The sequence below is a fragment of the Pan paniscus genome, chromosome 22 (assembly GCF_029289425.2).
Source record: "Pan paniscus chromosome 22, NHGRI_mPanPan1-v2.0_pri, whole genome shotgun sequence".
Taxonomy (NCBI): Eukaryota; Metazoa; Chordata; class Mammalia; order Primates; family Hominidae; genus Pan; species Pan paniscus.
In genome coordinates, this window is record NC_073271.2 from 25,608,139 (window position 1) to 25,634,932 (window position 26,794).

The 26,794-nt window shown below is 39.1% G+C and overlaps 1 protein-coding gene across 3 annotated transcripts in view; it reads left to right on the plus strand.

Annotated features, from left to right (window-relative positions):
- BACH1 (BTB domain and CNC homolog 1) overlaps positions 1-26,794 on the plus strand; it is a 456,481-nt gene that overhangs the window by 119,427 nt on the left and 310,260 nt on the right. The window contains exon 6 of one of the 3 annotated variants that reach the window (XM_063601389.1): positions 1-26,628. The exons of the other annotated variants lie outside the window; for them this stretch is intronic. Coding sequence (XP_063457459.1) covers positions 1-42 — 42 coding nt within the window. The 3' untranslated portion in view covers positions 43-26,628. Of the gene's footprint in view, positions 26,629-26,794 lie in introns of those variants that run through there. 3 annotated transcript variants of the gene reach the window in all.

Consider the following 26,794-nt stretch of genomic DNA (forward strand, 5'->3'; position numbering starts at 1 on the left):
GTATGGACATACAAACTGAAAAAAAAAAAAAGAGAGGGGTAGGAAGAGAGGACCCTTAAGATGACTATGAGCCACAGGGTCTACCACTTCACTCCAGGGATGATGAGAGGCATTAAGTGAAGAAGGGATGTGACTCAGTAGCTTTGAAAAATTCAGAACACTCAGTTGACCTCCGATAGCAAGGGTGTAGCACTGGCCTAAATGGCACCAAGAACTTGGGTGTCTCTGGGATGTAGCAGTGCTGGCCAGAGGAGGTCAGCTCTACAATAACCTGACATGGAAAGGTTTCCTGGTATGACCCTGAACTTGACCATTGCTCAACTATGAGCACTCTGGGAGCAGGATTCGAGTCTGTGTCTATCTGTCCTTTTTCTCTACACCATGCTGCCTGTAACTGTGTGTATATTTGTTTTATCCTTCCAACTAAGGTATTCATATTTACATCTGTTTCTATTTCTATGATACAACAATGGGCAGAATTTTCTTTTCTTTCTTTTTTTTTTTTTTTTTTTGAGATGGAGTCTTGCTCTGTTGCCCAGGCTGGAGTGCAGTGGCCCAATCTCTGCTCACTGCAAGCTCCACCTCCCAGGTTCACCCCATTCTCCTTCCTCAGCCTCCTGAGTAGCTGGGACTACAGGTGCCCGCCCCACGCCTGGCTAATTTTTTGTATTTTTAGTAGAGACGGGGTTTCACCGAGTTAGTCAGGATGGTCTCGATCTCCTGACCTCGTGATCCATCCACCTCGGCCTCCCAAAGTGCTGGGATTACAGGCATGAGCCAGTGCGCCCGGTCCAGAATTTTCTTTTGAATGTCAGTTGGTTTTAGGGAATTTTTCCTTATTTGTACTTTTTTTGTGTATTTTTCTCTTCTGCATTCCTGTTACTCAAGTTTAAAATAAATGAGATGAAACTAAACATTTATTTGAATTTCAACTCTATATTATATTTCTTTTAATTGTTTAGCCTATCTTGAAATTATAATTGGGATGGTGTTTGTTTTACGACTTAAAACAACTCAGGATTATTTCAGTCAAAAATATGAAATCAATGCCTTTTTGATGAATAGAGGCTTTACATCTGAATAATAAATAGGCTGTTCTTTGTTTTCATAAATAGCTGGGGAAAATTATAAACCCCAGTTATCTCCTGTCATTAAACTCATCCTGGAGATGTGGGAAGTCTACTTTAGAAATATTTACAAAAAGTAAGTTCACAAATGCAAATTATCCAAAGAGAAAACATTAAGTGTTAAATATAAAGGGTAGGAATAACTTGTTATATATGAACAGCAAGGATGTTCACAGGGAGAGAATAGATAGGTAGCCAGGAGCACAGCTTCATAATGATGAAACGTAAGGCACTTCAATAAAGACCTGAACATTTATGTTTATCTTGGGTTAATTTGCCAGTTAGCACACAGTCAGTCTTCTTCTAGAGGCATTAATGAATGATTTACATTAAGCACAATAAAGAGCACCTGCTTTCTGACTGTTACCTTGTTGAGGCAGGGAAATACATCCCAAGTAAATCAACACCATTGCTTTGGTAGCTATAAAATTAGTCTATCTGATTTAAACGTTATAGTCATGGTATTTGGTAGTCTTGTTAATTTTGGACTTGTATTAGCTAAGAAAAAATATGCCTCACACAAGTAGAGCCCTTATAAACAAAGTAAGATTCTCCCTGGTTTTTATGTGAAGGAACTAGTTGATTCTCCTGGGTGATTACTTTCACTTCTGCAATTTCCTTTCAGAAATGAGTTCTGGTTCATTGATTTTTAGCAGAGCATATATAACTTACTGTTTTTAAAAGGACTATCCTTCTAGTGGAGCACAAGGAAACAGAATTTTAAGGGGTGATCATAAAATTAATATATGCTCATTGTAGACGTTATATAAAGCACAGACAAGAAACAGAGAATTTAAATTCTGCTCTCTAGGTACAATCACTAATATATCAGTAGGGGTGTTTTTCTTTCTAGCACTTTTTGGAGGTGGTATATAAGTATGCATAGTTTTTATGCATATATTGTTAATATATTGCTTAGGTTTAAAACATTATAATTTTTTCAACATTTTCTTATGTTATTAAATATTCTTTTAAAAGTTTTTATACTTGAAATAATTATTTATTCACAAATAGTAGAGAGAAGTTTCATGTCTCTCCCAGTTGTAACATCTTATATAACTATAGTACAGTGTTACCCATTTTCTCCCAATGGTAACATCTTATATAACTATAGCACAATACCAAAGTCAGGAAATTGCCGTCAGTACAATATGTGTCATTTTATTACATATATAGATTTGTGTGACCACATCATAGTCAAGACACAGAACTATTCCATTACCATAAACATCTCATGCATGCTAACTCTTTATACCCTTATGGTTACTCTATCCACCACCACTCCTGGTAACCACTAATTTTGTTCTCCATCTCTCTATTATTGCTTTGAGAATGTTATATAAATGCAATCATACAGTACTTGACCTTTAGAGATTGGATTTTTTACTCAGCATAATACCTCTGAGAGCCATCAATATTCTATGACATGTACCGCGGTTTCACCATTCCTCCATTGGAGGACATCTCAGTGGTTTCTGGATCTTTGCTATTACCAAATAAAGCTGCTGTGAACATTGTGTACAGGTGTTTTGTGGGCAGAAGTTTTCATTTCTCTGGGATACATTCTCAGAAATGTGATTTTTGGTTCATATGGTAAATACATGTTTAGTCGTTTATTTTATTTTATTTTTTTTTGAAAGAACAAAACTGTAGATTTTTCTTTTTTTTCTTTTTTTATTTTTTTTATTTTTTATTTTTATTATACTTTAAGTTTTAGGGTACATGTGCACATTGTGCAGGTTAGTTACATATGTATACATGTGCCATGCTGGTGCACTGCACCCACTAACTCGTCATCTAGCATTAGGTATATCTCCCAATGCTATCCCTCCCCCCTCCCCCCACCCCACCACAGTCCCCAGAGTGTGATATTCCCCTTCCTGTGTCCATGTGATCTCATTGTTCAATTCCCACCTATGAGTGAGAATATGCGGTGTTTGGTTTTTTGTTCTTGCGATAGTTTACTGAGAATGATGATTTCCAATTTCATCCATGTCCCTACAAAGGACATGAACTCATCATTTTTTATGGTTGCATAGTATTCTATGGTGTATATGTGCCACATTTTCTTAATCCAGTCTATCATTGTTGGACATTTGGGTTGGTTCCAAGTCTTTGCTATTGTGAATAATGCTGCAATAAACATACGTGTGCATGTGTCTTTATAGCAGCATGATTTATAGTCATTTGGGTATATACCCAGTAATGGGATGGCTGAGTCAAATGGTATTTCTTGTTCTAGATCCCTGAGGAATCGCCACACTGACTTCCACAATGGTTGAACTAGTTTACAGTCCCACCAACAGTGTAAAAGTGTTCCTATTTGTCCACATCCTCTCCAGCACCTGTTGTTTCCTGACTTTTTAATGATTGCCATTCTAACTGGTGTGAGATGATATCTCATAGTGGTTTTGATTTGCATTTCTCTGATGGCCAGTGATGATGAGCATTTTTTCATGTGTTTTTTGGCTGCATAAATGTCTTCTTTTGAGAAGTGTGTGTTCATGTCCTTCGCCCACTTTTTGATGGGGTTGTTTGTTTTTTTCTTGTAAATTTGTTTGAGTTCATTGTAGATTCTGGATATTAGTCCTTTGTCAGATGAGTAGGTTGCGAAAATTTTCTCCCATGTTGTAGGTTGCCTGTTCACTCTGATGGTAGTTTCTTTTGCTGTGCAGAAACTCTTTAGTTTAATGAGATCCCATTTGTCAATTTTGGCTTTTGTTGCCATTGCTTTTGGTGTTTTGGACATGAAGTCCTTGCCCATGCCTATGTCCTGAATGGAAATGCCTAGGTTTTCTTCTAGGGTTTTTATGGTTTTAGGTCTAACGTTTAAATCTTTAATCCATCTTGAATTGATTTTTGTATAAGGTGTAAGGAAGAGAATTTTAGACCAATATCCTTGATGAACATTGATGCAAAAATCCTCAATAAAATACTGGCAAACCGAATCCAGCAGCACATCAAAAAGCTTATCCACCATGATCAAGTGGGCTTCATCCCTGGGATGCAAGGCTGGTTCAATATACACAAATCAATAAATGTAATCCAGCATATAAACAGAGCCAAAGACAAAAACCACACGATTATCTCAATAGATGCAGAAAAAGCCTTTGACAAAATTCAACAACCCTTCATGCTAAAAACTCTCAATAAATTAGGTATTGATGGGACGTATTTCAAAATAATAAGAGCTATCTATGACAAACCCACAGCCAATATCATACTGAATGGGCAAAAACTGGAAGCATTCCCTTTGAAAACTGGCACAAGACAGGGATGCCCTCTCTCACCGCTCCTATTCAACATAGTGTTGGAAGTTCTGGCCAGGGCAATCAGGCAGGAGAAGGAAATAAAGGGTATTCAATTAGGAAAAGAGGAAGTCAAATTGTCCCTGTTTGCAGACGACATGATTGTTTATCTAGAAAACCCCAGTGTCTCAGCCCAAAATCTCCTTAAGCTGATAAGCAACTTCAGCAAAGTCTCAGGATACAAAATCAATGTACAAAAATCACAAGCATTCTTATACACCAACAACAGACAAACAGAGAGCCAAATCATGAGTGAACTCCCATTCACAATTGCTTCAAAGAGAATAAAATACCTAGGAATCCAACTTACAAGGGATGTGAAGGACCTCTTCAAGGAGAACTACAAACCACTGCTCAAGGAAATAAAAGAGGATACAAACAAATGGAAGAACATTCCATGCTCATGGGTAGGAAGAATCAATATTGTGAAAATGGCCATACTGCCCAAGGTAATTTACAGATTCAATGCCATCCCCATCAAGCTACCAATGACTTTCTTCACAGAATTGGAAAAAACTACTTTAAAGTTCATATGGAACCAAAAAAGAGCCCGCATCGCCAAGTCAATCCTAAGCCAAAAGAACAAAGCTGGAGGCATCACACTACCTGACTTAAAACTATACTACAAGGCTACAGTAACCAAAACAGCATGGTACTGGTACCAAAACAGAGATATAGATCAATGGAACAGAACAGAGCCCTCAGAAATAACGCCGCATACCTACAACTATCTGATCTTTGACAAACATGAGAAAAACAAGCAATGGGGAAAGGATTCCCTATTTAATAAATGGTGCTGGGAAAACTGGCTAGCCATATGTAGTTGTTTATTTTTTAAAGAATAAGAAACTAACAAGTCTAAAAAACTGCCCAGTTACATGGTTTAAAAGTAGCTCTCTCATTTTGCATTCCTGCCACCAAGGTATGACAGATCCAGTTTCTCCACATCCTTACCAGCATTTGGTGGTGTTACTATTTTTTATTTTTGTTGTTCTGATAGGGGTGTATTGACATCTCTACAGCTCTTCTTGGCCTTATAAATATTCTTTGAAAATGTTTTTTAATAGCTGGTGCTATCTACTACTAGACTTTATTTGAAACCTAAATAGGTGAGTTTTTAAACTACCACCATAACCAATAACAGTTATTACCTGTTGAATGACCTTTCAACAATTCTGTTTTCACTGTACTCACTTACTGAGCTTTATGAACTGGCCAGGGAAAATAGCTTACACGTTGTCTCTTTATTTAAAATAAGTCATTCATATTTTGTCCTTGTCTTATCCACTCTCTCATAGGCTTGCAGAGAGAGAGAGAGAGAGAGAGAGAGAGGGATTTAATTAAAAATGAGTACATCTGAGGCTCCTGCTCAGAGATCCCAGCTGAAGTGGCTGTGTTGATTTTTCCTGGTGTTATGTCATCGGAAGGCATTTTAAAGCCCAGGTATTGTATCAACATAAATGTTCTTCATTGCCTTGCACAATGAGTTCTTGTAATCATTCATCAGAGGGTGACTGAGGAGTCTGCCTCTGCCCTTCAAGAAGCCACAGCTCATTGTCTGCACTTCCTTTCATTGCCAACTGGGGAGAGCTTCAGAAAGGAGGAACATAAGCACTGGGATGCACGAGGAGGTGGGTTTATGTAGGTGATTAATGCAGTTCCATAAAAAGAGCTTCTCTAAGAGAACAAAGTGCTACTTCATTTGTGGGAAGACAAGATTGAAGAAGAGCTCTCTTTAATGCACTAGTCAGGAGCAGATGAATAGATATATTGCAAAACTCCCTTCCTAGGAAGAAACAAGTCCCCCCAAACCTGAGAGATAATGGCATGTCAGTCAATTTTAAAATGGACATTAGACCTTAAGAGAATGTGAAACCCATTAAGCTGTAGGGGTTGCAAAAGAAGGGGCACATAATTAGAGCATAAGTCTCCTGGCTGTGACAGCATGAGGTCTCGGGAAGATGGATTCACCAGCCTGGTGCTGAACTCTACAGCTGGGCTGAGCAGGTTCACCTCCTGTTGCTGTCACCACAGATAATCCTCCTGGGATACAAGGTCTTAATGTATGCCTTCACCAAGACTACCTTCCAGACTTAATAACCCCATAAATCCCTGGGAGATGGTCATTCTAATTGACTACTTAGGAACAGCATTTATTGATGACGAGCTAAATTTTCAGAAATCAATTGCTAATTAGTGACACAGCCAAGATAATGATATAAACAATGCCTAGGTTGCAGGAAAAGCTATGAAAAAAAGATAAAAGCTAACAGATGATTAAAAAAAAACACTAAAAGTTAAATAAGACCAGAATGAAAAGCAAGTCAACTATAGGAAAAGTCCTTAGGCAGGAAAGTAGCAGGCCTGATATCTTGTTCTAACGTCAGCATGAGCTGTGTGACCCTATCTAGCTGTCTTTACCTGCTCCAAGTTAAAAGTTTACTTACACAAAAACAAGTGACCTAGGAGAGACTAATGGGGGCTCATTCATTTTTTAAGAATTAATAGACTTTAATTTTTAGAGGGGTTTTAGGCTTACAAAAATTGAGCATATAGTATAGAATTACCACATGCTTCCTCTATCCTTGCCTCAGTTCCCCCTATTATTAGCATCTGGCTTTGGAGTGCTACTTTTGTTACAATTGATAAACTAATATTAATACATGATTATTAACTAAAACCCATACTTTACATTAGGGTTCACTCCTTGTACAATTCTGTAGGTTTTGTCAAATATATCATCATATGTATCCACCATATCCACCAGAATAGTTCCACTGCTCTAAAGAGGCCCTGTACTCCATCTATTCTTCCCTTCCTCTCTCTCCCCAAGTTCCTGGCAACCATTGATCTTTTTACTGTCTCCATAGTTTTGTCATTTTCAGTGTCATACACTGGAAATCAAACAGTAGTAGGTAGCCTTTTTGGACTGGCTTCTTTCACTTAGCAAAATACATTTAAGTTTCCTTCAGGGTTTTTCATCTAGCATGATAGATACATTTTTATAATTAATTTATTCAATCATTAGTTATTAGACGCATGTCTGCTTCAAGTACTGGCTGGGCCCAGAGACATAAAGACAAGCAAGAAATTGCTTTACTTGTATGAAGTTCACATGGGAACCAGCGGAGAGACAGATGATTGAACAGTGGCAGTGCCCTGCAGAGAGGAAAAAATGAGAGTAGAAGGTGAAGACAGTGCACTGTGTTAGATGATGTCTCAGGGAAGCTGGACAGGGGGTCCTAGTATGTGTAGAGGAGGAGGCAAACTCTGAACTGGACCAGCTTCCCATTTTACCAGCCAGAAAAAGGAAGAAAGTGTGGGAGAAAACTCCATCGGTGTAAAAATTAATACATTAAAGGAAGTGAGAAAGTTAAAATAGAAGATAATAAGGAAGAACATATTTTTAGTTGTAATGGTTCTGAATGAATACCTGATATGAGTGTTTTCTATTATTTCCTCTTACAAAATAGAAGAATCTTTGCTGGTGCCTGAAACAAAATTAATTCATTTTCCTTGAATAACCTAAGTTTAAATATGGGTCTTTTTTTTTCCCATTGAGAATCATAGCATTTTACAACAGGAAGGAAACTTAATGGAAATTTAGTTTAACTTATTTATTTTACAGATGAGGAAACTAATGGCTAAAAATTGCTTTTCCCAGCTATTTAAGAAATGGAAGTATTTTTAGTAGAGATGGGGTTTTGCCATGTTGGCCAGGGTGATCCGCCCACCTTGGCTGACAGCGAGACTCATCTCAAAAAAAAGGAAGAAACAGAAGTGTGGGGGTGGAAAGTAGGGCTCTTTATTCTGATTCCAGTGGTCTTACTCTTACAGACTTTCTAAAGACACAGAATAAACAATGCAATTATCCAATAGCAGGTTCTAAAACATGGGTAAAAAGAAGAGAGAATGACAGGTAATCCTGTTTCTTACCCAAATAAGAGGCCAGTCCAGAAAGTTTGAATATCCCAGATGTGGCTGACCTAAGGAACTGTGAATAAAAGGATAGATAAGAACATTCGAAGTGGGGAGGGAAGACAGAAATGGAAAGAAGGTAAGAAAAAATCAGAGGGGAGGCAATGAGAGAATAATCTAAAGACACTTGTGGCGTTAGATATGTCATTTTATTTTATTTATTTTATTTTATTTTATTTTATTTTATTTTATTTTTTGAGATGGAGTTTTGCTCTTGTTGCCCAGGCTGGAGTGCAATGGCGCTATCTTGGCTCACTGCAACCTCTACCTCCCAGGTTCAAGCGATTCTCCTGCCTCAGCCGCCTGAGTAGCGGGATTATAGGCACGTGCCACCACGCCCAACTAATTTTTGTATTTTTAGTAGAGATGCGGTTTTGCCATGTTGGCCAGGTTGGTCTCGAACTCCTGACCTCAGGTGATCTGCCCACCTTGGCCTCCCAAAGCGCTGGGATTACGGGCGTGAGCCACTGCGCCTGGCCTGGATACGGCACTTTGAAGAGAATGTTGCCAAGTCTGCGGGATTAAAAAAAAAAAAGAAAAAAATAACAACAAATGACTGTCAGTCAGCTTGGAAATTCCAGACATCTAGAAATAACATTAATTCAAGGAGAGAAATCAAATTCCTGTCATTATCTTCTGAGAATATCTCAAGTAGGAGGCCCTGATTCTGAGGTCAACACACTCTTACAGATTTCCCCAGTTTGGTTCCTGTTTCTCCAATTTTCCATGTTGCTTTTCTTCGTGGTTCGAGGGTGTTTGGATGTTTCACTGGGAGAGATGCTGGCAAGCTTACTTGCTTCGCCAGGCCTGCTATGCATCCTGTGGGATAGCTCTCCCGGGAGGCTGTGTGTGAGCACAAACAAGGGCTGGAGGAGGTTAAAATCTGTTGTTCTCTTCTCCTCTCTTCTCTTCTCTTCTGTTCTCTCTTTCCTCCTTCCATTTCTGCTTCCCTTTCTCTCTTCTCCTCTCTTTCTCTGTCTTTTAACCATGGAATAAGATTTTCTGTGTCCCTCTCACACTGCCTAATAAGACTAAAACTCTTTCTTGTTGATTAATGGTTTAAATTGCTTTCTATCTTTCACCCTTCTCCCCTCCAGACAAAGAGGTTTTTGTCGATTCCGGGGATGGGAAATGGTGGGGCATAGGTGACGGTAACAGAAAAAAGAACTTTTATTTATTTTTTTGAGACAGGATCTCACTCTGTCACCCAGACTGGAGTACAGTGGCACGCTCTCAGCTCACTGCAGCCTCCTTCTCCTGGGCTCAATCAATCCTCCCACCTCAGCCTCCTGAGTAGCTGGGATGTGCACCACCAAACCTGGCTAATTTTTATTATTTTTGTAGACACGGAGTTTTGCCATGTTGCCCAGGTTGGTCTTGAACTCCTGGGCTCAAGCAACTGTCCACCGCATTCTCCCAAAGTACTGGGATTACAGGAGTGAGCTGCCATCCTCAGTCAAAGAACTTTTTTCTTTTCTTTTCTTTTCTTTTTTTTTTGAGATGGAGTCTTACTTTGTGGCTGGAGCGCAATGGTGGGATATCAGCTCACTGCAACCTCCGCCTCCTGGGTTCAAGTGATTCTCCTGCCTCAGCCTTCTGAGTAGCTGGGATTACAGGCACCCGGCATCATGCCTGGCTAATTTTTGTATTTTTGTGGAGATGGGGTTTCACCATGTTGGCCAGGCTGGTCTTGAACTCCTGACCTCAGGGGATCTGCCCACCTCGGCCTCTCAAAGTGCTGGAATTATAGGGGTGTGCCACCACACCCAGTCTCGGCCAAGAAACTTTTAAGAAGCTAAAATGTGATCCCCTAGTTCTCTGTGTTTGTTGGGATGACAACATGGAACATGGTTCAGGCAATGCTCCTGCTCAGCAGCCTGAATGAGGAGAGGTATGAGGGGCAGTTTTAGGGAGAATTACAAGTTAACACTTCACAATATCGTCTCAGTATATACACATCATTCTCAGTTTCTGAAGGAAAGGGTAACTTTTCAGAGCTGCACTTCACACTTTTTTTTCCAAATACATTGCCGATTCCAATTTTGCCCAGAGATTAGAACTCCTTTGTCTACTGAGTTTACTAATGTGCTCAAGCCTTTTCGTTTGAACATACTGAAATCTCCTTTTTTTCAGACCTTAAATTCTAAAGATATTTATATTTGTTAGAAACTCTCAAGCAGAGTCTGATGGAATGATATGGTAAGGGAATGGAGGCAAAGGCAGGGTTTGAAGAAAATAAAAGCGGATGTGAACTCCACATCAGTGCTATAAGAGCATGAGAAATTGTGGCCAGCCCAGACTGAAAGGGTCATGGCCGGCGGAGACGACATTTTAAATGATCCAGGAAGGATGAATGGGAGTAGCATAATCTGGTGTCATGCTGAGGAAGCATAGCCACCTGTAGTATGCAGCATAGGAGCATCGAGGTAAGTTCAGGATGGCTCTGGGTAGTTATAGTTTTGGGTGGCTGATTAGCTTATAGGCTTTCTTCCTCTTTAGAGTGAAAGGTGAATGGTATCTGAGTTATTGGTGACGAATCTGTACGTGTCTACAGCGACCTCAATACCTGCCTTCTCAGAAGAAAGAATTCAACCGAGGGGCATAAGAGAGAAAAAGAGACTGGGGCAAGTTTCAGAGGAGGAGTGGAAGTTTATGTAAAAAGGCTTTAGAACAGGAAAGAAAGGAAAATACTTTAGGAAGAGACTCAAGTGGGCACTGAGGTCAAGTGCAGTATTTAACCTTGATCTTAGGACTTTGTAGGCTGGCCCCTTGCCCATGATTCTTCCCTTAGGGTGGGCCGCCCCCATGTGCAGTGCCTTCCTTATGCTCAGAGGTGAGCACGCGGTAGTGTGTTTAGGAAGTTGTGTGCATGCCCATCTGAGGCTTTCTTCCCTTTTCCAGTGGAGTGGCCCCGGAAGGTCATACTCCGCCATTTTGTCGCTTAATGTGCATGCCCAGGCTTACTTGCCCTATACCTGAGATTTTATTGGAAGCCCCTTTTTGCTTCTCCCTGGAACCTGCATTCAACTAACACTTTAATGCAACAGGTGTGGACCATCAGGAAATGGCCTCTTCCTGGCGCTGGCTGCCAATTGATCACTTTTAGAGAGGCAATGTGATAATTGCACAACCATCATCCGATATTCCCAGTGGGTAGGGGAGAGCCCTCTCTTGCCCCGCTCATGCCTGTCTAACTCCCTGTAACAGTTTTGACCCATGGATGAAAAGTTTTCATGGTTGTGTTCCTACTCTGTGACCCTGTCAAGTTATAGTGATGAATCCCTGACTTAGGCTAAGCCCTTCTAGTTTCAAATATCTGAAATTTCATAGTTTGAGTTGAGACGAAGTAACTATTGGGAGATGAAAACTGAGTTGCTAGTGGCTGTGCTCTAGAAGGAAGTTTTATAAACATTGGGGCTGGTGCTGGGGCTGCCTGTTCACCTACATTCCAACGTGTTAAACTTGCTAAGTTGGTGGTAGATGCCAGCATTCTCCTAATTAATTCATTTTTGATGGTTGTTTTTACAAACAATTTCCAGGTTTTTTTTTTTAATACCTTAACTCATTAACTGTCCACAAATCTGTCATTCAAAATTAGCCCATGTGTTCCCAGTACTGTGATTTTCTCAGATTAAGAAAGTAGTTCTCAAACTTTAGATGACATCAGACTTGCCTGGAGGGTTTGTTAAAACACAGATTGCTGGAACCCCTGCCCCTCACCCCTGCAGAGATTCATCTGATTCATCAAGTCTTGGGTGGGGCATGAAAATTTAAATTTTTATCTTTAATAAGTTTTTAATGCTTATGTTGCTGGTCAGAGAACCACAATATCAGAAATACTGATTTATGCAGTAATAACTCTTGAAGAATTCTGTAAAAATAAAAATACATTATGATATGTATTACACTTAAGTGTTTATGTTTGTATGGTGTAAAAGTCCAATCTCAAGACCTTTAACACCTTAGCATAAATGGGATAATATTCATTTCTAATGGGAAGTTTATTGATTTGGGTACAGTTGTGGTGATCATATGCCACAAATTATCCTGGGTATACCAATTTCAAGTAATTTTTTCCTTCCAATAAATTTGGGCCATCATATGCATAAACAGAATTTAATATCTATACTCTGATAAGATAGTTCATTTAAACATGTTCACAGAACAATAAAAGACATCTATCCTTAGGTCACAGGTCCTAGCTTTTTGTTTACCAAGGAATATCATCACTGTGGCATACAAAGAAAATTTGAGTGAAGGAAGAGAGAAAGGGAAGTCCAAAGCAGGGGTCACCAGAAAGATGTTCTTGTGTGTGGTATAGTACGAAGGTGTGTCACTTAGCATTTGCCCAGAGAAGTAGGACCAGTAGGGAGTAATGACCTCCACCACACAGGACAAAATTGTTGTCTGCAGGTGGAATTCTTTCTCTCCAGGAAGGCTCGGGCCTGCTTTCCAACTGATTAAGCCAGGCCCACCCAGGTTGTCCAGATTAATCCCCCTTAATTAAAGTCAACTGAACAGGGACTTTAAATCTGCAAAATCCTTTCAAAGCAACAAGTAGATTAGTGTTTGAATACCTGGGGACTACAGCTTAGCCGGGTTGACATCAAAAAAGCCATTACAGAGGGTATGAACTATACTCAGAGGGAGGGTGCCAAAAAGGGTAAAAGAATGGTTCTGAGGGCCAGGAGCACCAATCTTCTCTTATTTTCAGTTTTGGAAACTGGATATACTCTGTATTCAGCAATTGCCTTGTAATAGACTTCAAGAGTGAGAAAAAAAATCCCTTAATAATAGTTTCTGCAAATGTGTGAAAGCTGAGTGTGAGGAGAAAAAGTTGTTTTCAGGAACTAGGAGCTGGTTCACCTTTAAAAAGGAAAATCAGCTGCCTCTGGCAAAATGGAATTGCAGCATTGTCCTGGATGGTAATTTGCACTAGTAAATTTATCACCAACCTGGCAGGGGAGATGCTGAAGACAAAAGCTTTTATCTCTCAGTAAGTCAGTAATGAAGCCTCAGACAGGCAGCTGAGGAATGTGCTCGCTTGGATGGCAAAGTCGTCTGCCCTTTGGTCTCTGAGCACATGGCAAGAGTTGGACAGGTGGTCGCAGTTAATTTTAGCATATCGTAAAAATGACTATGGGTCCCAGGGAGGTTCCACGGGCTATTAATTAAAAATTCAGCCTTAATGTAAAATTCCATGATTGCCAAGGAATCAGTCACTTAGCGATATCAGGTAAATTCCTGTGCAAGGAAATAAGATCTCAGTACTCCCAATTCACTAAGCCAACAAGGAAAAGTTAAGTTGAGTCATGCAGAACACACACACACACACACACACACACACACAACAACAACAACAACAACAATAGCAAACTACCTTTGCTTGAGTTCCTAAACAAATAGTTATAGGGTAGAAGGCCACATGTCTCTTCAGGGGGCTTCTCTCACTCTGACAATGTAAGTGAACAGCTTATCTTCACAGTATGGTACAAGAGGAGACTGGAAATCATTCCTATCCACCCTGAGATGAATGCATATTTGACTTCCTCCTCTACTCTATGTTTATCTTATGTAAAGTGCAGATTTACTGAATGTGAGATGAATACATAATTGACTATTCCCTCTACCCCCTCCTTTCCATATGAGTATTCAGTGAGCCTAATCAAAGCATCACAAGAATGTGACCGTATCCTCCCTCTTTTTCTCTCCCCTTTTCCCACGGCCCACTTTTTTCCCTTTAAATATTGAAGCTCTCCAAGTCCTCTTTGGAAAAAATATGGGCCACAGATCCTCCTGGGACTTGTGTCTCTCTTTCCTGGACGCATCCTTAACTTTGGCAAAATAAACCTCTAAATTGATTGAGACTCACTTCAGTTATTTTGTTCGGTGTTGCAGTCCTAAGAACTTGGAACACAATCTAATTTTTGTCTCAGAGAGTCAGAAATTAATGCCACATTCATGGCAGCTGGAGTGGGTAATTGTGTGTTTGATGAGATCCCACTGTGAGAGCCTACCACAGAGCTGAGTGGTTAACAGATAAATGCTATTATTGAAGGACAGGAGAAATGCCGCTTACATAAAGTATACCTTTCAGACGAAAACTACCTGAGAAGGGGTGGAGTCCACATGAAAACCTCAAATTATAGCACACATGAAAGAAAATAATCCAGCAGTTAGAGGAATGGAAAAGTAGCACTGCCTTAGCTCCTCTTTCAAAGCTTTCCCTTTTTGGTCCCTTATGTTATCGTCTCCTAACACCATTTTGATGCCCTATGGATATCCAAAGTTTCTCTCCAAATCTCACCTCTCTGGTTTTTGGTCTGCCATTGATCCTTTCCCTGCCAACCTTATTCTTTTAAAATTTACCTCTCCTAGGAATAATACTCTTGGAAATCTGTTTCCAATTCTCTGATTTCTGAGAGATACTGTGATAACCATGTTGATGCTGACTGTGGAATTCACTCAGTGGTAGATCCTAGACTATAGTATCACTGTAATCCCAGCACTTTGGGAGGCCAAGTTAGGCAGATCACCTGAAGTCAGGAGCTCAAAATCAGCCTGACCAACATGGTGAAACCCCGTCTCTATTAAAAATATAAAAATTAACCAGGCATGGTGGCAGGTGCCTGTAATCCCAGCTACTCGGGAGATTGAGGCAGGAGAATTGCTTGAACCTGGGAGGCGGAGGTTGCAGTGAGCCGAGATCACGCCACTGCACTCTAGCCTGAGTGACAGAGAGAATCAGTCTCAAAACAAAACAAAACAAAAAAGGAATATAATATCAAGTTCCTCCTGGTTTGATATGGAAATTTAGCTGTCCTTCTTTCCTGCAGAAGAAGGATGGGATGCAGATACCTTGCTCCATTTCCTGAAAAAGAGAACTGATTGTTTGGCTGCTTGTGATGGCCTTTGATGGGCATCCTAGAATGGATGAATAGTCATTGTTGTTGTTATTTTTGCGTATCTGAGCATCATTCCCATTGCATTTATAACTGGGGGGTAGCTTAAAGGTCTATTTTCCAATATTGTAAAAAATAATATTAAAACCAATGCTCAAGAAAGTTATGTGAGTTTCCCAGTAGCAGACAATCTTGAGGGTTTTTAATATGTATCACTCAGAAGTATTAAAAATCAATAGAAATGAATAGCTCCTTGTGGGCTTCCAGGCATTGGGGCACATGTCTAGGGATTTTTAATAGCTGTGGGTCCTTTCTGTTACACTGTAAATCCATAAACATGCAACTACCTATCTGTGCCTCAATAAACTTGTTATTTTGATCATTACAAAGAGGCATTACACTAATGCAGGAATAGAAAAATAGAATGCATGTAGTTCAACATATGGCATCTCTGAATTTTATCACTTTTTGAATTAACCAAGTGTTAAGCGTTTAATTGATGCCCTAAGTCAATGGAATTCTACTGAACTGTATGATCTTGGATAAGTCACTTAATTTCTCTTCTGAGTGTTGGGTTAGTTATACAATTGACAGGTTAAATTAGATCATCTTTTAGCACTAAGGTTTTATGATCTTCCATCTATATCCTATAGATGATATGACATCTATGGGAAATATGATCTAAGTTAGATGGTTCATCATTGCTGGGGAAATACAAAACCAACAATGATTCTGACAGAATGATTAGCATCCCTGAAAGATCGATTATACCGAGACTTATTTATCCACAAGCGAGGGATTGTTTAGTTACTCTGGACAATTATGGTTGTTATCTTCAAGTGGTCTTATCACAAACAGAACTGCAGCTTTTGGTCTTTTCTAAGAGATTTAAATCATTTTAATGGGGCTTATAATTCCACATCAAATCACGACTAACAATAAGATAAAGTTCAGAGGCTTAAAAATTGCCATAAGAGCAGAGAAATAATCTGTAGCAAATCCACAAGTTAATGAGATGCCTGATGTGAGAGTGTGCATTTTCTAAGAAAAACCATTCCTCTGAAAGATACTGATCCCAGACTTCAGAGAAATGATGAGGGCCTTGGAACTTTCCTGCAGGCTAATCTGCCAGAGAACCAGTTTGCCAATCCCTCGGATATTTGCTCCTGCTTGTTTCTTTTCCAATTGCAGTTGTTTACATTCCTCTGCCCGGCTACCTCCTCACATTCCTCTTATATATATTTTTTCTTAGCTTCCTCCTTCCCTGCTGTATTTGAGGCATGCCTAACAACTCTCTTTCATTGTTATTTATTTATATTGCTAAGAACTATGGGAAAACACATAGATTGACAAAAGTAACAGATCTCAGAGAATGAATCTCAAAATATAATCAAGTAATTGATATGGTTTGGCTGTGTCCCCATCCAAATCTCACCTTGAATTGTAGCTCCCATAATTCCCGCGTGTTGTGGGAGGAACCTAATCAGAGTTAATTGAATCGTAGGGGTGATTTCCCCCATGCTGTTCTTGAAGTAGTGAATAAGTCTCACGAGATCTGAATGTTTTATAAGGGGAAATCCCTTTCACTTGGTTTTCATTCTCTCTCGTCTGCCGCCATGAAAGGTGTGCGTTTCACATTCCACTATGTTTGTGAGGCCTCCCCAGCTGCATGGAACTGTGAGTCCCTTAAACCTCTTTTTCTTTATAAATTAGCCAGTCTCGGGTATGTCTTTATCAGCAGTGTGGAAACAGACTAATACAGCGATTGTCTCTAGAATTCTCTGAATTGTAAACAAGGCTACATATACATTCTGGTAGCGTCCTTTCTGGATTCCTTCCATGGCTGTTCCCTGCTTCTTTTGTTAGTGTTTTCTTTTGTTTCCCTCTAGTCCTGTCTATGTTGGGCACTTGCTGGGGATGCTTAGAAGTCAGCCTAAGGTCCAGTAGGTCTGGTCCTGTTGTCCCTGGACTGTGCTGGTCTTGTCTTCCTGTTTTTTATTTTTCTAGCACCCCTTTACTAACCTTTAGGCTAATTTTTAAATTGACCTTAGTCTAAATGGCATGTTCGAAGGCGAAGTGGCCTTTATGATGTGATCATCCTTGGATTAATTTTTAGGTTATTATTTCCTCTCTCAGCCTTGATCCTTGGGGATGCCAATTTTATTTGCTGGTTCTGCTACCAGTGGAGGGTGTCCAGGTTCTCGGTGTCTTGAACATAAATTGGACAAAACGTACAAAGAAAGAAAGAATGAAGCAACTAAAGCAGAGATTTATTGAAATCAGAAACATACTCCACAAGGTAGGAGTGGGCCGAGCATACGGCTCAAGGGCCTGGTTACAGAATTTTCTGGAGCTTAAATTCTCTCTAGAGGTTTCCATTGGTTACTTAGTGTACCATCCTATGCAGATGAAGAGGCTAAAGTGAAGTTACAAAGTTATTTACTTGGTGTACACCCTATGCAAAGTGGATGTGTACACCCTATGCAAAGTGGATGTGTACACCCTATGCAAAGAAGAGGATGTTTCCTGTCATAGCTGAAGTAGAGTTACAAAGTTATTTACTTGGACTTAGAAGGCTGGGTTGAGGTTTTTCCATTTAATTTAGTTCTAGGAAGTCCTTAGGTTCCCTGCCTCCAGACCCTATTTCCTGCCTCAGTTCCTAGTTCCAATCCTTGGTTCTGGTTAAAAGTTTTCTACAGGCCACCTGAATTTTAGACGAAAGTTTCTTTCTAGTGATGTGGTGGTAAATGTTTAACAACTTGCTTTTAGAAAAAAAAGAAAAACCTGATTTGTAGCATTTGCCAATTTCTCTCGTGTAAATACTACCACTATGGTCAATTTCAAATCCCCAGTGTGATGCCATGGAACTCAGAATTGGAAAGGAATGAACGTAACGGACTCTCACTAGCTGGCTCTATCACCCCCTTAATCAGTTCTCTAACTCATTTGTGGAATGGAGAAAGCAACTTAATTCTTTCTTAATTTTTGCATTTTGTCATTCCCCACCCCTCCCCCGACCATCCCTGGAAGACACACCAGGCTGATCTCATAGTTCTTCTGGTGATTTTTAGTATTAAAATATTCACTAAAGTCTAATACAATTGCTTATTCAAGTTAAAACTTCTTCCCTATTCCAGTTTGTACTTGACCTCATCTGTAAGCCTACTGTTGAGCAGAAAAACATGTACCAGTTACCAATGCCAGGTGAAGATTCCAACTATCTGGAGGATAGACAAGGTCATCATAATGCCAGCCACCTGTAATAGAAATCCAAACACTTATGCCCACTGTATCTTAGTATTGGAGTCGCCAAGGAAAACGCAGTACTGTCAAGCACTGGCTGGAGCAACGCTTTTACTCACATAGAGAAGAGACAGGGTGAGATCAGCTCCAACAATGTGCATGAGTCTTGCATGGCTAGTGGGCCCCTCTGGCAGCCAATGCAGGGCAAGAGGCCTTCACATACCCATCCTGTACTGCGGTAGTAGGACGCTGACCCTTCCCCTGTGGGGCCTGAAATACTGAAAGCTGGGGGTGTGCTTGAGGGCCGTTGACACATATGATTAAGACTAACAAAGGAGCACACACGGAGCCTGGAACTTGGCAAGGAAGTGTTCCAGGCACAAGGCCCATTCTTATGGGGCAGAGCATGGGGACTGCCTTTCATCTCTATTTTTTTGTCTTGCTCTTTTACTCCTCCCACACCCCCGCCCTTGCTGCTTCCTGCTTCTCCGGGCTTAAAGACTGTAGTGGTGCAGCGTATTGGTGAGTGGGAGAGAAGGCCTTATTTCTCTGTTAGACTTGGTGGGTCTGGGGGTGGCAGATGTCCCTAGCTGCCTCTTTCTCTTATGGTACACTATTATGGCTTCCTTGGAGAGTCCTCCCTGAGGATCTCCAGTTCCGGTTTTCTGGCAAGGAGCTTCCTCTTCCAGCTGGCTGTTTCCTGTTTCCCCTCAGATCCTGGATCTGTCTACATCTAGCCTCTTTATTCACTTTTGTCCTCTTCAACTCTAGACATACATCTGACACCAATAAATCCTGCCGTTTGGCTGTGTCTCAGGCAGGCTGCTACAGGTGCTCTCTCTCCTTTGGACTTTCTAAGAGTGAGGCTGGTACCATCCTGGAAGTTGAAGGGACACATGCCCTCCACCTGGTTCCCTTAAAGCCATCTTCTCTTCACTACAGGTGAGGAAGGGAAGTGCCACAACACAGAATACCATACACATCCTTCATCTTCAATCTCTTCAGCCTCTTGTGAACCCCAAATATCTGAGACAGGCCTCAATCAATTTAGAAAGTTTATTTTGCTAAGGTTAAGGATGCGCCTGTGACCCAACCTCAGGAGGTCCTGATGACATGTGCCCAAAGTGGTTGGGGCACAGTTGGTTTTATGCATTTTAGGGAGACATGAGACATCAGTCAATATGTGTAAGATGTACATTGGTTTGGTTTGGAAAGGCAGGACAACGCTAAGTGGGGAGGGGGCTTCCAGGTCGTAAGTATATAAGTGACAAGTGTTTGCAGTCTTTTGAGTTTCTGATTAGTTTTTCCTAAGGAGGCAATCAGATATGCATTTACCTCAGTGAGTGGAGGGATGACTTTGAGTTTATCTTAGTAGCTATCTTTCTTAGGAATAGAATGGGAAAAAAGTTTCCCTAAGCAGTTCCCAGCTTGGCTTTTCCCTTTGGCTTAGTGATTTTGGGGTCCCGAGATTTATTTTCCTTTCACATTCCTCATGAGGATTTCCTTTCAAATAGTTCTTCCCTTTGAACAAATAATTTCATTCCTGGGGATCAGTCCTAAGGAACTAAGCCCAAATAATAAAAAAGCTTTCTGCTCAAAGATATTCTTTTCATCTTTTTAAAAAAGCTTTTCGTAACATGTTCTGATGGGGGCAGGTGACTGGCAAAGGCTGTTAGAACTGGTTTTAGCCACATGAAGGGTCCTTGGGAGGCAATTTAGGGTCTCAGGTGAAAATATGAGGCAGGAAGGGTCACATTTTAACATCCTGCTACAAATGATTTCTTGGATCCCACCAAAGACCGTTTATTAAGTCTGTATTCCCCACATTCTTCTCTATGGCTAGATAATTCCCTACTGTGACTTTTTGTATCTTTACAATTATTTTCTAGTGGCAGACTTCAGCAGCAATGCAAGTTTACCACATATACCGGCTTTCTGGTCTATCTCAACATGTCTTCCCACCACTCACTTTTTTTTTTCTTCATTTTTGGCCCATACTGAGGGGTTGCCAGAATATTTTCTCTTATTTTTTTAAACAAATTCGGTTTTATGTCAAGATTACTAAAATTAATTTTGACATAGTATTGCCCATGCTAATTTTGTGTATGTTACAATTCATAATAAATTAACCAGAGTATTTTTTCACAGGCTCCTACCCACTGCATATTTTTATCATCTAACACATAGTAAACGTGTCAGTCTGTTAGATTCAATGCAAGTGCTCAGAGAAGTCTTTGTAACTGTACTTTAGATTTTGAGAATTCATTCATGGTTCCAATACATGGCATTTTACATGTAACATCGCAAATGGGTTTCATTTTAAGCATTCTTTAAATATGGAGCTTGTGAATTACAAAAGAATCTTTTATTTTACACCAGAATACTTCACATCTTATGGAAACTCATCATTGATTTTATTTAAAAGAACTAGTTTTTCAAGAACACCTAAACATTTAATTATCATTAAATCAATTAACTTGTAACCTCAGGATTATCTAACTATCAATCTGGAATGTCCAGTCAAGACAATGAAATATTAAACATATTTAAGGGGTTATAAATATGTGGAGGGAGGAACTAAGTGACAGTATTGAAAACTTTAAATATATGGGGATTACATTATATTAATGTATTTAATTGGTATGTTTATTATATATGGATTATGATATATTATTAGAAGTTTAAATAAACACAAAAATATTAAATTTTATAAAAGGGTAAATAATGAGGCTAAATATAAGTTAAACATAAAATATTTGATTAGCTTTTCTTCATAACCCTATAAGTACTTAGGTTACATAGTATAATAAAATAGAATGTCCATGTGCATAAATAGCACAAATCTGCAATTAGTAGAAATGACCTGAATAGGCCAGGCCCAGTGGCTCATGCCTGTAACCCCAGCACTCTGGGAGGCTGAGGTGGACAGATCACTTGGGGCCAAGAGTTTGAGACCAGCCTGGCCAACATAACGAAACCCCATTTCTACTAAAAATACAAAAATTAGCCGGACATGGAGGCACATGCCTGTAATTCCAGTGACTCGGGAGGTTGAAGCACGAAAATCACGTGAGTCTGGGAGGCAGAGGTCGCAATGAGGTGACAGCGCACCATTGCATTCCAGCCTGGGTGACAGAAGGAAACTGTCTCAAAATAAATAAATAAATAAAATAACCTGAATAATAAATAATTTAAAAAATTTTTAAAAACTGTAAGAGATTACCTAATGCCCTAAAGTAAAACTGTAGCAAATGAAAGATGTACATTTTATAAGGAGGTAGGGTTAAATAGTAAAAAATTATCTTTTTTCAAATTAATTTATCATTTTAATATTATAATTCAAAGTCCAGATGGGATTCTTTTGAGAGAAACTTTGTAAAAAAAAAAAAAATTAAGAAAAATATTTTTTTCTTAAAATAGAATATTAATGAGTGGTGGAGAATTGTACCATATATTGAGAAGTATTATGAAGCTTGGATTCCTTAAGCAGTGTGGGCTTGATATAGGCTAATCCCTAGAACCAGGTAGCTCAGATGAACTCTATGATAGGTAAGCTGCAATATATGGTAAAGGAGGCACCACAAACTAATGGTTAAAAAAGTAGTATTTAATAAGTAGTGTTGGGACAACTGGTTATCTGTTTACAAAAAAAGATATCTTTGGATTCTTACCTCTTACGATACACCCCCCAAAAATCTACAAGAATAAAAGAGATTTGAAAAAATCATATAAATTTAAAAGTTTAGAAGAAAACTATCAAATCTCTGTTTGGGGGAAGGTTTACCAACTTAAAAATAATGGAAAAACTGTGAGGGCAGAGATAGATGTTAATGCTATAAAAATAAAAACATGCCTATAAAAAAATCAAAGGGCAAATACTTTGGACATTTTTTGAATCAATTGTGAATCACATTCATTTTCTTCCTTATGAAAAACCACAGAAATCAATACTGGAAACATTTATTTATTTATTTATTCATTATACGTTAAGTTCTAGGGTACATGTGTATAACATGCAGGTTTGTTACATATGTATACATGTGTCGTGTTGGTGTGCTGCACCCATTAACTCATCGTTTACATTGGGTATATCTCCTAATGCTATCCCTCCCCTCTTCTCCCACCCCACGACAGGCCCCGGTGTGTGCTGTTCCCCATCCTGTGTCCAAGTGTTCTCATTGTTCAATTCTCACCTATAAGTGAGAACATGCAGTGTTTGGTTTTCTGTCCTTGCGATAGTTTTCTCAGAATGATGGTTTCCAGCTTCATCCATGTCCCTACAAAGGACATGAACTCACCGTTTTTTATGGCTGCATAGTATTCCATGGTGTGTATGTGCCACATTTTCTTAATTCAGTCTATCATTGTTGGACTTTTGGATTGGTTCCAAGTCTTTGCTATTGTGAATTGTGCCGCAGTAAACATACGCGTGCATGTGTCTTTATAGCAGCATGATTTATAATCCTTTTGGTATATACCCAGTAATGGGATGGCTGGGTCAAATGGTATTTCTAGTTCTAGATCCTTGAGGAATCGCCACACTGTCTTCCACAATGGTTGAACTAGTTTACAGTCCCACCAACAGTGTAAAAGCGTTAATAATGGAAACTTTAAAATCATGATAGATAATGTGCAAAAATCATTGCTAGAAAATCATAAAAGATGAGCAACAACTAATAAATGAAAATATGGAAATATTTCAACACATGGTGATCAAAGATTTGCAAATTAAGATAAGAAAAAAAGTATTTCTTCCCAGCAAATTCACAAACATAAGTTGTTTTTAATGAGACAACTTACTGCTAATAACTTAAGGGTATCTTGTAGAGAGGAGTGCCAATTGTTGCAAGTCTTTTGGAAAAACTTTGATAATGTATACCAAAAACCTTCAAGTATTTCTTCCCTTTGAACTAATAACTCTATTCCTGAAAATTTATCCCAAGAAACAAAGAGCAAATGAAAAACCTTTCTGTTTAGGGATATTCTTTTCTGGCTTAATGTGATAGCAAAAATTGGTAACCATTTTAACACGCCATAAAGTAAAATAGTTAAATAAGGTCAGGAATCACCACTCAATGAGATATTATGTAATTGTTTTGAAATACTTTGTAAAAATTTATAATAAGAGAAATGTTCATGCCATAATATTAAGAAAGCAAGGTACTTTCATTATATGTTATGAATGTTTATATATAGGAGTTCAGAGTTCCATATACAGAATGATCACAATTACATAAAAACGAAAAAGGAATAAAACAAAACCCCAAATTCCATTTAGATAAATGAATAAAGAAAATCATTTCATCAAGTGTTAACACTGATATTGTTTTGGTTAGTGGGAGTACGGTTGATTTTTTTTCTCCCTTTTTTTTCTGTTGTTTTCCCTAATGAGCATATATCACTTTGAGAATGGACAAAACAAGAAAGTTTTGAAACGTAGTATACTCACACATAATGGTTTCCCTGTATTGATCTACATAAATGTGTGATTTTATTAAGCGGAAGTCTATTAGTACAAAAATCTACTTCCTATTACAGTTTGTCACTTCAGGCAGTTATTAAGGTCTTTCCCACCTTAAAGAATATAAACCTATTTCTTTAGTTCTGCAGCCTAAGTTAAAAGGTGAAGTAAGTGCTAACATTTCTTTTTTTAAGAAAGAGCATCAATTTCAGCACAGACTTTCCACCTAGCACTGAAAATGTCACTGGGAAATTGTAGTCCTTAACCTAAAAGCTTAAAATCTCAATTATACGGATGAATCAGTTTAGACTCATGAATAATATGAAAAGGTCTTTTAATCATAAAAAGGCCTGGACAATGAAATGAATCACTTTGAGGTTAGCTATTTTTATAGAAAATGAGTTTTTTTTTTCAAATAGTTGAAAGCGTGAATGGTGCAACTGGAAATCATTCCAACAGTGCAGGAAAAAATAGAGCTATAAATAAAATGAAGAAACAAGTAAGCAACTAGGAAACGGAAGAGCAAGCTGAAGCAGCAATAGAGGCTGAAAAACCAGCAGTGAATTCAAGACAGGAATCTGTAAGTGCACTCAAAAGATGACATAAACAGAGAGAAAAGACCCTCTTCGTAATGTGTGGACCCATGTGATTTTCAGAATCTGGTTTTATGTACTGTAAAAGAGGATTATAAGTTAGGGCCTTTGGAAAGAAATAATTTTTTGCTACTATTTCTATTTTATTTTATTTTGATATGGGGTCTCACTCTGTTACCGAGGCTGGAGTCAGTGGCTAGATACTGGTTCATTGCAACCTCAACTTCCCCTGGCTCAAGTGATCCTCCTGCCTCCGCCTCCTGAGAAGCTAAAACTACAGGTGCAGGCCACCAAGCCTGGCTAATTTTTAAAAGTTTTTGTACAGATGGGGTTTCACCATGTTGCCCAGGCTGGTCTCAAACTTTTGAGCTCAAGTGATCCGCCGACCTTGGACTCCCAAAGTGCTTGGATTACAGGTATGAGCCAGCATGCCTGGCTGCTATTATTTCCAAAATAATAACACGAATAATTATTAGAAGTAATAATAATCGTATAATTTCCAGATTCTAATAACTCATTTTGAAAAATATGGTTTTCATAGCTGATTGAAGAACTACAGATTGTTAGACAGGTATTAACCCTAGTAAAGGTGTGATACCTTCATGGAGTCAACCTAAAAACGCAGACAAGAGAGCAAAAATCCCAGTCTAATGAGAATTTCTAAAACTGGATTGTCCTTTAGTTTTCTAAAAGTGCTTTTTCATGCAACATCTACAAAATTCAACTCATTCTACAATTTTGATGTGCAGAGGAAAACAATTATTTTTTTCTATCATTGATCTCTCCTTCCTCTTGGGAACTCACCTGCTGGTTAGAGGGGGATATGTGCAGCCAGTTTAAAGCATGCACCAATCTGATGAGTTAGGCCTTCAAAGCAGCATTCAGACCCTGTTGTGTAATAGCTTTTAGTGTCTTAAAAGAGCATTCTCTCCCTAAGCTTCTATCCCTAGATGGAGTCCAGGAATATGCCAGATTTCCCTCTGCCTTTGGGTCCTTTTGGATCCTATTTTCTTCAGATGGTGATATGGTTTGGCTGTGTCCCAAATCTCATCTTGAATTGTAGCTCCCATAATTCCCACACGTCATGGGAGGGACCCAGTGGGAGGTAATTGAATCATGGGTGAGGTTACCTCCATGCTGTTCTTGTGATAATGAGTGAGTTCTCACGAGATCTGATGGTTTTATAAGGGGATTTCCCCCTTTTGCTCAGCACAGTTCTGTTGCCATGTGAAGAAGGACATGGTTGCTTCCCCTTCCACCATGATTGTAAGTTCCCCAAGGCCTCCCCAGCCCTGAAGAACTGAGTCAATTTCACCTCTTTCCGTTATAAATTATTCAGTCTTGGGTATTTCTTCATAGCAGTGTGAGAACAGACTAATACGGATGGCCAAGATTGTAGCTGGAAAACTCCCAATCCCTTGTAATGGCTTAGGCATTGTTAAAGGAATGGCATGCCATTTCCCCTTCTGTTCTCACAGCGTAAAGCTTTTTTGATTAAATTATTTTCTTTAAATTTTCTGTGCTTATATATGTTTATAAGTGCATGTATGTTCATGTTTGTGTGTGTGTTTCATGGGGATAAGAAAGATGAGAAAAAACATAGGTAATACAATCCATTTAGTGTCTCTAAAGTGCTAGGCATTTATAGTATCATTATCTTATTTGCTCTCTGTGGAAATCTTAGCCATAGTTATCATCACTTTCTAATCAATGAAGATAGTAAAGCTGCAGTATATCAGAATGGAGCCTGTGTCTATTTGATCTCAAAGATTGTGTTCATTCCATTCCTTAAAGAACTAAAAGTAGAACTACCATGTGATCCAGCAATCTCACTCCTGGGTATCTTCCCACAGGAAAAGAAGTCATTATACAAAAAAGATACTTGCACACACATGTTTATAGCAGCACAATTAGCAATTGCAAATATATGGAACCAGCCCAAATGCCCATCAATCAATGAGTGGATAAAGAAATTGTGGTATATATATACCATGGACTACTACTCAGCCATAAAAAGGAATGAAATAATGACATTTGCAGCAACCTGGATGGAATTGGAGACCATTATTCTAAGTGAAGTAACTCGGGAATGGAAAACCAAACATCGTATGTTCTTACTCACAAGTGGGAGCTAAACTATAAGGATGAAAAGACATAGGAATGATACAATGGACTTTGGGAA